At 26.6% G+C, this 10140-nt stretch overlaps 3 protein-coding genes across 8 annotated transcripts; 2 read left to right on the plus strand and 1 right to left on the minus strand.

The window, feature by feature from the left end:
- Positions 1-23: 23 nt before the first annotated feature.
- On the plus strand, positions 24-3980 carry LOC124427640 (acylamino-acid-releasing enzyme-like). 2 transcript variants are annotated; one of them, XM_046970817.1, is made up of 14 exons: positions 24-249; positions 449-666; positions 771-934; positions 1023-1171; positions 1254-1518; positions 1599-1747; positions 1822-1990; positions 2062-2316; positions 2428-2565; positions 2641-2861; positions 2982-3061; positions 3122-3169; positions 3316-3543; positions 3735-3980. In XM_046970817.1, the coding sequence occupies exons 1-14, from the start codon at positions 235-237 to the stop codon at positions 3865-3867; spliced, it is 2232 nt and encodes a 743-aa protein (XP_046826773.1). In that variant the 5' UTR covers positions 24-234; the 3' UTR covers positions 3868-3980. The 2 variants fall into 2 exon arrangements, with proteins under 2 accessions (XP_046826773.1, XP_046826774.1); XM_046970818.1 differs by lacking the exon at positions 3122-3169 and having other exon boundaries at positions 26-249.
- LOC124427643 lies at positions 3015-10120 on the minus strand. Of its 3 annotated transcripts, none has more exons than XM_046970825.1 (5): positions 6200-6310; positions 5908-6122; positions 5575-5821; positions 5047-5503; positions 3015-3135 (listed from the first exon to the last, which is right to left on the minus strand). In XM_046970825.1, exons 1-5 carry the CDS (start codon positions 6294-6296, stop codon positions 3132-3134), a joined length of 1020 nt encoding a protein of 339 aa, XP_046826781.1. In that variant the 5' UTR covers positions 6297-6310; the 3' UTR covers positions 3015-3131. The 3 variants fall into 3 exon arrangements, with proteins under 3 accessions (XP_046826781.1, XP_046826780.1, XP_046826782.1); XM_046970824.1 differs by lacking the exon at positions 3015-3135 and adding an exon at positions 10004-10120 and having other exon boundaries at positions 4048-5503; positions 6200-6316; XM_046970826.1 differs by lacking the exon at positions 3015-3135 and adding an exon at positions 6419-6476 and having other exon boundaries at positions 4048-5503; positions 6200-6316.
- Positions 6232-9084, plus strand: LOC124427644 (UDP-galactose translocator). Of its 3 annotated transcripts, none has more exons than XM_046970829.1 (5): positions 6232-6346; positions 7122-7209; positions 7314-7433; positions 7523-7737; positions 7820-9084. In XM_046970829.1, the coding sequence occupies exons 2-5, from the start codon at positions 7191-7193 to the stop codon at positions 8471-8473; spliced, it is 1008 nt and encodes a 335-aa protein (XP_046826785.1). In that variant the 5' UTR covers positions 6232-6346; positions 7122-7190; the 3' UTR covers positions 8474-9084. The 3 variants fall into 3 exon arrangements, with proteins under 3 accessions (XP_046826785.1, XP_046826784.1, XP_046826783.1); XM_046970828.1 differs by lacking the exon at positions 6232-6346 and adding an exon at positions 6669-6801; XM_046970827.1 differs by lacking the exon at positions 6232-6346 and adding an exon at positions 6680-6814.
- Positions 10121-10140: the final 20 nt, after the last annotated feature.

Consider the following 10140-nt stretch of genomic DNA (forward strand, 5'->3'; position numbering starts at 1 on the left):
TATAATTACTGTCGATTTAAGTGATAGATCATACGACGAACATTTGATCATAGATTTTTTATCAAAAAAATAGAGATCTCTCTCTTTAAATACATGCCATAAATTGCTACAGTGACTTTATCTATTTGTTATCGTGAATATTTGCTCTTATATATTGCTCATGTTTACTAATCAGTTTAAAAGAACGTTCTTTACGTATTCTTAACAGTTCTTAGTAAATTCACAAAGGACATAATGGCACCGACTCGAGTAAGTATTGGTTAACGTGTAATACATATTTTTTGTTTTCTTTTTCCTTTTACAATATATTTTTTGATTTTAAAATTATATATATATATATATATATATATATATATATATATATATATATATCCATACTAATTTATCTTACTAGTTACTAATTCTCTTTTAGTTTCTTTGTTTAACAAAATGTATTTTATTTTTATAGTTAGAGAAGATTATAAATAACTACAAATTATTAGCGAAAAATTCTATACTGAATTCAGCCAAAATTATTGGTATTACAAAGGATAATATCTTTATACAAAGTACATGGACTCAAAGAAATCTAGAAAGACGAACAAATCAACGTTTTATACAAAATCATATCCTAAATGAAAAACTTCAATCTATATCGCAAAGTTTTCCTATTGATATTACAGGAGAGTATGTATTATCTCTCATATATTTATTTTTTAATTACTATTTATTTTTCATTATAAAAAAAAATAATATATATATATATAATTTTTTTTTTTCTTTATATAAAGACTTGCATCAGCTACTACAAAAGATGAACAATTTAAAGCTGTATTAAGAACTAGTACCATTGATAATACTCCAAAGCAGTTCATTGAAATTTGGACCAAAGAACGACTTATTAAAAATTATGATTTAACGGCTTTAGATGTACATGGTGATGTTTATACAGATTGTAAGAGAAAACATTTTTAATTTTCTTAATTTGTGTTATTTATTATATATAAAATTTCAGCTTATAATTTGTTGAATAATTTTTACAGCTGAATTTGGTACTTTCGAATGGTCTCCAGATAAAACCAAAGTGCTATATATCGCAGAGAAAAAGATACCAAAATCTGAAGCATTCTATAAACAAAAGTCTCTGGATAAGAAAGATAAAGAAAAAAAAGAAGAAGATGGAATAGTACCTGTAAGATGTCTTGATATATTTTGAATTATTACAAATTTGAATATTAGCAATTGTTATTATTAAAAAGAAATCTTATTAACAGGGTAATGAGTATATTTATAAGCCTCATTGGGGTGAGCAATTAGTAGGTAAACATCGTCCTGCTGCTGTAATACTCGACATAACGACAGATGAAATTACTACATTATCAGAAATACCAGAGAAATTGTCTCCTGGACAATTGCATTGGATGAAGGATTCAAAATCTATAATCGGTGTAGTTTGGAAACATGAACCAAGACGTTTAGGGCTTGTTGCATGCACAAATAGACGTTCTTGGATTTTTATTATATATAATGGAAATTTTCGTAAGAAATATTTATATTTTTACTGTCTGCAAAACAATAATAATTATATAATAGATATTCAAGTATATTAAATTTTTTAGATCTACTATCTAGAGATGGGTGTGCAGTACGATCACCTAGAATTAGCCCGGATGGGAAACATCTTGTTTGGTTAGAAAGAAATGCTGGTGGACCACATCACAATGTTCATAGGCTTATGTATCTTGATCTTGAATTTACTGAAAGAAAAGTACGTCATATCTTTTATTTATTTATAAAACCAAAACGTGACTCTTTTTTATGAAATATTTTTTCTCTTTCTAGTCTGATATACTTGTTAATAATGTTGATACCAGTATAATTATTAATAATGGAAAAGTATTTTATGGTTTATATGGTCGATTACCACAACGTTGTTGGAGTGAAGACTCTCAATATTTGTTCTTGAGTACACCTCAGCAAACTAACATACGCTCTTATATAATCGATATAAGTAAGAGATAGTATATTTATTGTAGGAGTATATATAGTTTCGATAATACTAATTGAATACGTTTTGTACAGAAAATAAAACTATGACTGAGATACAAAATGATGAAAGTTCTCTCAGCATCTTAGATGTAAAAAATGATATAATTGCATTTTCACAAACGTCTCTTTTAACACCACCAAGTCTTTGTGTAGGATATTTGAATCCCATAACGATAAATGATGGAAATATTGTTAGAGTCAATGTCACTACTCTGCTAAAAATTGATGGTTTTGAATCACTTATGTACGAACATGTATTTTATGAATATGATAATAATGAAGATGTCAGTAAGTATTATACTCATATATGCGAGAAAATAAATGATTTACATAATTATCTTTAAATGTTTATAAATTCGTTTTTCTTAAATTATAGTAACTCTAAATATATTATTTCAGAATCATTTAATTTTACATATTTTGGACCAAAAGGTGGAATTGATGGATCAATACCGTTAATAGTAGCACCACATGGAGGTCCACATTCTAATTTTACTAATTCTTTCTCCTTCGATTATTCTTTGTTTGCACTGATAGGTAAATAACACACCTTTCATTTTATATCTCTATTTTTCTCTATTATTTTTTACTAATATTAAATAAACAATCAAGGTCTGGCAGTGTTACAAGTTAATTATCGTGGTTCTACTGGAATGGGTTCCAAAAATGTAGAATATCTTCAAGGAAAAGTTGGCAATGTAGATGCAAAAGATTGTGTAACTGCTACTAAAGAAGCTTTACGTAAATACCCATGGCTTAGTTCTTCACATGTAGGACTTTGTGGAGGTTCTCATGGTGGATTTTTAGTAGCACATTTAAGTGCTCAATATGCAGTAAGAAATAAAACTATTAAACCTGCAAAACTATTAAAGCAATAAAATATGCAATATAATAATAATAATAAAGATATAATTATCGTATTAAATATAATCATTATTGTCAAAATATTTCAGGACCTATATAAAGTTGTTGTCGCAAGAAATCCGGTAATTGATATTGCTGCTATGTTCACCATTTCGGATATTCCAGATTGGTAAATAACTTATTGTATTATCAATTTTGCTTATTTTTAATCGTCCAATTTGTATTTCAGTCGCAATACTTTATCTGTGGAAGAGAAACTTGCATATCACCATAATGTGTAAGCTTAATTGTTAACTAAAATACTATAAAGTCCATAATATTATAATTAAAAGTAGACTGAAATGCAGTATTATTGAACGCAAAATTTAAAATGGTGTTAAATATATATTTTATTATGTCTATACTATGAGAATCTTTATTTAGGTGCGCAGCTGTAATAAATGTGCCTTATGATGCAACTGAATCATACAGCGCAACAAAGTTAGGATGCATTGAAATGTTTATAAAAATGTTTAGTTGTTCACCTATTGTTCATGTCGATAAAGTTAAGGCTCCTACTCTCATATGTATTGGCACAAATGATCTGCGAGTTCCACCGTCGCAAGGAAAGCTCTGGTATCACCGTCTTAAAGCTAATAACGTCAAGACTAAGTAAGTAAACATAATTAATAAGTTAAATGATATCTGATATATCAAGATTTAGCTATAATAATGAGTACATAAATAGATACTCGCGAAAAGAGTTTTGGTATAAAGATTTGAAAGTCTAAATTTTTCCACGATGTAATTTGAAAGACTAAACTTTTTGGTTGTAATCTAACTGTATGCTTTTAAATTATCAGAATGCTTGTATATGAAGACAATCATCAGTTGGGATCAGGTAATGCCGAAATGGATTCTCTTATCAATGTTTGCTTATGGATGATCGAACATAACAGTATCGAAAAGGATGATGATGACCCTAAGAAATTATAAAAAAAAAAAAAAAAAAAATAAAAATAAAAAAAATATATATATATATAACAACAAAAATATATAATAAAGAAATATTTGTACAAGATGAATTTTTATTCATTATTTTTGTGATAATAAACAAAATACGTAAAACGTAACACATGTATTATGAATTTTTACTTTAAGTGTTCAATACTTGTGTCACTATCTTATATATATTATATATATAAGGATATATATTTACAAAAATTTCATTATACAAATTCATTACAAATGGTTTATACGCACACGCATATACGCGCTCGCGTTAAGGCCTATATTATCGACATAGATTATATTTTTGTAGTGCTTATTCTATCAATACTTTTATTAATCATTGATCGCAAAATAAATAAGAGTAAATTAAAAGTATAATATTGAAATAAACTATATTTGTTCATTATAAATATTAGTGGCAATGTTAATATTAATTGTTTATATAAAAACTAATATAACATTGAGAAAAATGTCATGGCTCAAAAGTAAAAAAAGTTATAATTTCTTACATTACAATTCTTAATAGAAATACACTTTCTAGAAAATATAAATTTTGAGTAATTTTATCAGATCTTTCAAGATTTTCATACAAAATTGTTTTAAAGAAATAATCCTCTATTTTTAGATGGAAAATAACATGTATCAAAATATTAAATGTAAAATTGATTTCCTTATGATTATGTTACTAATCATTCTAATTGATACATTTTAGAAAATATGATGCACCTCCTTAATAATAATGAAAATTGTTAATATTGCCACATCGCAGCATTAAATACATTAGTTCTTGAACAGGCTTACTTTTTACTTAGTACATATATATATTTTTAATTTCTTTAAAAAAAAAAAAAAAAAGAAAAACAAGGAAGCTATATGTATAAACCATATCAGAAATATGTCGCAAAAACTAAACGAAGTGTAGTATAAAGTTATAAACATTACTATTCATATTAAAAACATGAAAAATGAATTAGGCAAAAATTTGTACTCCATTTTCCTTGCTCATGTTAATTCTAAGATTTAACCTTAGATTTTTTAAGACGTATTTCTGACTTTAACTTCTTATATGCTTGTACACATACATTGTTTAAGAAGCAGCATCACCTAATTAAAACATTAAGCAATATACTGCAAAAAATTAAAGGTTATCCATTGATAACTTACATCTGCTGCGCAGTAGAATTATTCTGTTCTGGAAATAAGGAATCATAACTAGGTGGAAGATCTTTATCTAACACAGGAGGTGGTACAGCCACTTCTAACATTGGAGCTGTTGGAAGTTGAGGATTATTAATGCTTCCAGATTCTTGTCCACCTGATCTAGATAATGATGAGTGTGCACTTGGACCGGCACAATCGGAAGACCAAAAGAGTAAATCTTTCTTTTTACATGCCCATATGCATACACCAAAAAGAATTGTACACAAAATTATTGTTGTCACAGCACCCACTGTTACTTTTGTTCCAGTATTGCTAATGATATCAGTGGCATTTGGACAGTTTTCCTCATCCCGACAGATTTTTAGTACACAATTTTGATATCCGTCGCAAAAGTAATCTTGTAAAATACATGAATCAAAAAGTATTGATGTATAATTTATCGGAGTGCTGCCCTTACATTCTATAAATGAAATTGATAAAATTTATTCTTATACTCCAATAATATTAATGTGACAAATGTTTTAAACCTACTTTTATATGGCGTATAAACAATACTGAGAATAGGAACTTTTTCTGCTAATAAGTATCCCTTTTTGGCAATAAATATTGTAGTTTCTAATTTGCCATTAATATCAAATTCTGAATATGGATTTTCAGAAAAAAATGATCCAAGCTCATAGGTGCTATTTTCTGGTTCAGGGACTGGATAATATTTAGTTGTGTTACGATCGAAATTTCCACAAAATTTTTGTGTTTTTTGACTGTCGCTCCTTTTGAACTAAAAATATACACATTTTAATATACACAATTTAATTGGCAAGTCAATCAGTGACCGAATAACTTTTTCTTAAAAAATGTATTTACCTGTACATAATCTACACACTCTGTTTTATTACGTCTAAATGTCATTTTTTGTATGACACCAAACAAGCCATCTCCTTCATTAGCTTTAATAGTAAATTTACAATACGTATCAGTATTTATTCCACGATCAAGTGTAATTTTAACTATAACCGCTAAATCTTTGTTCTGTTTATTTGATCCAATTGTATGACAATCCTTCCCATGTTCTATATTATCTAAGAGTATCAAAGAGGTTATATAAAAAATATATATAATTTTAATAGCTAAATTTATCATACAATATATAACTTACATTCGATATATTTTAAATAATGTGTAGATGATCCTAAATCGATTAAAAGCGTTGTCAAAAATATAAAGTATATGAATCTTGTAACATCTTGGTCCATTTTGTACCAACGGCCATAAACTACAATTCAGCAAAATCGAATTGTGAAAAGTAAGATATGAAAACTGCTAAATTTTATACTATAAAGTTAAATTAAAGGGTTTCGCCAGTGGCATTGGTTACCAACTGAGATTATTTTCACCAATATATTTTATTTTATTATATTTTATAAAAATAACACCATTATTAATGGATATATATAATAGCTTCGTTTCATTATTAGTTATATAAATTCAATTCTAAAGAAAACAAAATAATTCACAACTTTTATGCATCGGAATAACACGAAATAACATAAATCAATCAAACGCGAGACAGTAATGTTAACACAATATAACCTTTGTCATAGATTAGATAGTTTACTTTAGGTTGAATACTCGACAACTAAAATAGAATGTAAACGTGGCTAGCTTCTCTTTTAACGTATGCGTTCGAATTTTTATGTTATTAGTTGTCAGATATAATTCAATTGTCACCGCGCTTAGTATTAAAACATGTTAAATAAGGTAAATAATTCAGGTAAATAATTCCTGTATATATTATTGACTTGTAAAATGTTACTATTAAAAAATTAATAATACATAAAGGTTTTTAAAGTGATATATATATATATATATATATATATATATATATATATATTTTATAATAACATTAGTCCATTCAAAAAATACTTCAGACATTTATTAGTAGTTATAATTTTTTTTTTTGTTGGATCTATATGATAAAATAATGTTGCTAGATACTCTCACAATGAAATTCATATACTTTATATTATTAACATCGAAATATAATCATTATTCTTTCTTTTTCTTTTTTTTTGTTCCAGATAAAATATGAAAAGACAAGGAAAAATCAATGATTTACGAAGATTACATTTATATTAATAATAATAATAATGAATAAGTTGCAGCAATGTAAGTATCATAATGTATAATTTACAATATGTTTCTATTACAATATGTATTATAAGAAGTCATATAAATCTATAATATCTATTCATTTCCAATATTGTTCTCAGTTAATGGACAAACACTAAAATATGTCAGCTTAGTTACATTGACTCTTCAAAATGCATTGGTTGGACTTAGTATGCGTTATGCGCGGACTAGATCTGGGGATCTCTTCATATCATCTACAGGTAAATAATATAAACACACATTGACATATTTATGACATAAAAATCATTTTGCTATATTTATATACTTTTATGATATATAATTTTCATAGCCGTTGTTATGTCAGAGTTTTTAAAACTATTGACATGCTTGGTTTTGGTCTATATTGAAGAAGGTGAACTATTAAAATTTTATAATGCCTTAAAACAAACCATTATAAAAGAACCTGTAGATACTTTAAAAGTATGCGTACCATCAATTTTATATATCATACAAAATAATTTACTTTATGTGTCAGCATCAAATTTAGATGCAGCAACATATCAGGTAAAAATATTTTATTATGAATTTCTCATATTCATTTATTATCCATTTATTATCCATTTATTTATAGTTTATTGCGTTTTAGGTGACTTATCAACTCAAGATTTTAACAACAGCTTTTTTCGCTGTAGTAATTCTTCGAAGATCATTGAGAAATACTCAATGGAGCGCGTTAATACTTTTAGTTATAGGAGTAATATTAGTACAATTAGCACAAAGCGGAACAACAGTTACATTACCATCGGGTATACAACAAAATCATTTACTTGGCTTCACAGCGGCCTTAAGTGCATGCTTTTTATCAGGTTTCGCAGGCATATATTTCGAAAAAATTCTTAAAGGATCTGATATATCTGTCTGGATGAGAAATGTTCAATTGAGTTTATTATCTTTACCCTTTGGATTAATTACTTGTTTTTTAAATGATGGTGATGTTATTAAAAAACAAGGCTTCTTTTTTGGCTATGATTCATTCATTTACTACTTGGTAGTACTTCAAGCAGGCGGTGGACTTATTGTTGCTATGGTAGTAAAGTATGCGGATAATATACTCAAAGGATTTGCCACCTCTTTGGCAATCATAATTTCGTGCATAGCTTCTATTTATTTATTCGATTTTCATTTAACATTTCAATTTTCTTTTGGTGCATTTTTAGTAATTTGTTCAATATTTTTATATAGTTATCAGCCCAAAAAAACTATTGATAAACATTCTTCTATAGACAAATCCGATGTATGATATAATTGTCATTGTTTTTATTAAAAAAGAAAATTCATATTTACGTGAATACTTAGAATAATCATTGTTGTAAACATGAATTATGTACACATATTCAAATTATTTCTTTGCAATATAATCAAATCAGATATATCAAAGATTTTATGACCTTGGCAAAGATTAATGAATTATGACATTTTAATGAAATTAGTTAACTTTCATAACTGGTATATTTTTATAGGAGAATATAATAAATATATAATCACGTAAAAAAGTAAAATTCGACATAAATACTTTCTTTATACTGCACAGTATATTGTTATAAATGTCATATATATGCATAAGTGTAAAAAAAAAAAAAAATAGACTTGATTAAATTATAAAGATGATAAATCCTTATTAATTAAGATCATGGCCTTGAGTTTTTAAAATTATTAATCATTGCCCAAAATATAAAGATATTTTTCTGCATTAAGAATTGAGCGAATTGCAATTTGAAAAATCTTTGTAATGCAGAATACAAATTCATCTATAAAAATCATGTTCTATTTTTGACATAATTAAATTAAAAAATCAAATTTTTTTATACTTATACTTTTTATATATATAATCTTATTTTATGTACTCCAAAAATGAATGTTATATTTTATAAAAATTATTTTATATCGATAAGTAAGAAATTCTTATTTAATAGTAACACATTTTAAACCAATAAAAAAAAAAAAAAAGAAAAAAAAGAAGAGTTAGAAGATTGATAATTGTATTTCTATTAAATTTTTTGTGTTAATAGTAACGAAAAATAAAAAATTTTTACAATGTACACAGAATTTTCCTTTAGATATTTACTCCATAAATGATGCCATTTTATTATCACTTAACGACCTTTGATATCAAGGATCAAAAAACATATACATTGATGAATTTGAACATTTAGTAATTACTGAACATTCTGAAATGAATTTTATTATAATTTAAAGTTACTCGTTTAATTATAAAAGTGCTTCGTTCAAATTACGTGCACTCGTTTGAAAATCAGTGAGGCCACAACACACATCACAAATCTGTCTATCTCTTTTTAACCTTTCTAACATATCCGTTCGGTGTCATCAAGACTATACATATATACATATAAACAATCACTGTAATTGTACGTAATACAACTGCAAATGAAATTAAATATTCCAAGACGAAAAAGAAGAAAAAATATCTCGTTAATTATATACATTCGAAGGTTATAAAAATTTACAAAGGAGTTTAATGTTAAAAAGATGCATTATAACATCAAGGCAAATCGTATCGAAGATACCAAGTTTCAAAATGTAGAATTTATAATTCACGATTTAAAATTTATATTATAGATTTGATACCGATCGATCGTTATCATCGTTTTAATCAACGAGTATCATTTCTTTTGCTTATTTTCTCTCTGTTTTTTTTCCTCCGTAATAAAATTAAAGCACCGAATTATTTTTAATAAAAAAAAACGCGCCACGCTCGAACCCGTTGAGTGAAGGTTATAAGTTCGTTATATTGGTAGCAGTGAGACCTAACCTTTCAGAAGCGTAGCAGCAGGATCGCGAGTGTACGCGATTTTTGAGGAAGCACAAAAGAAGTTTTTCTATTTCACGATCGCACGCTTCTTCACACGGTTTCGTAGGTCACGCGATACACAGAAATCGAAGAGGTTT

The sequence above is a fragment of the Vespa crabro genome, chromosome 10 (genome assembly GCF_910589235.1).
Source record: "Vespa crabro chromosome 10, iyVesCrab1.2, whole genome shotgun sequence".
NCBI classification, from domain to species: domain Eukaryota; kingdom Metazoa; phylum Arthropoda; class Insecta; order Hymenoptera; family Vespidae; genus Vespa; species Vespa crabro.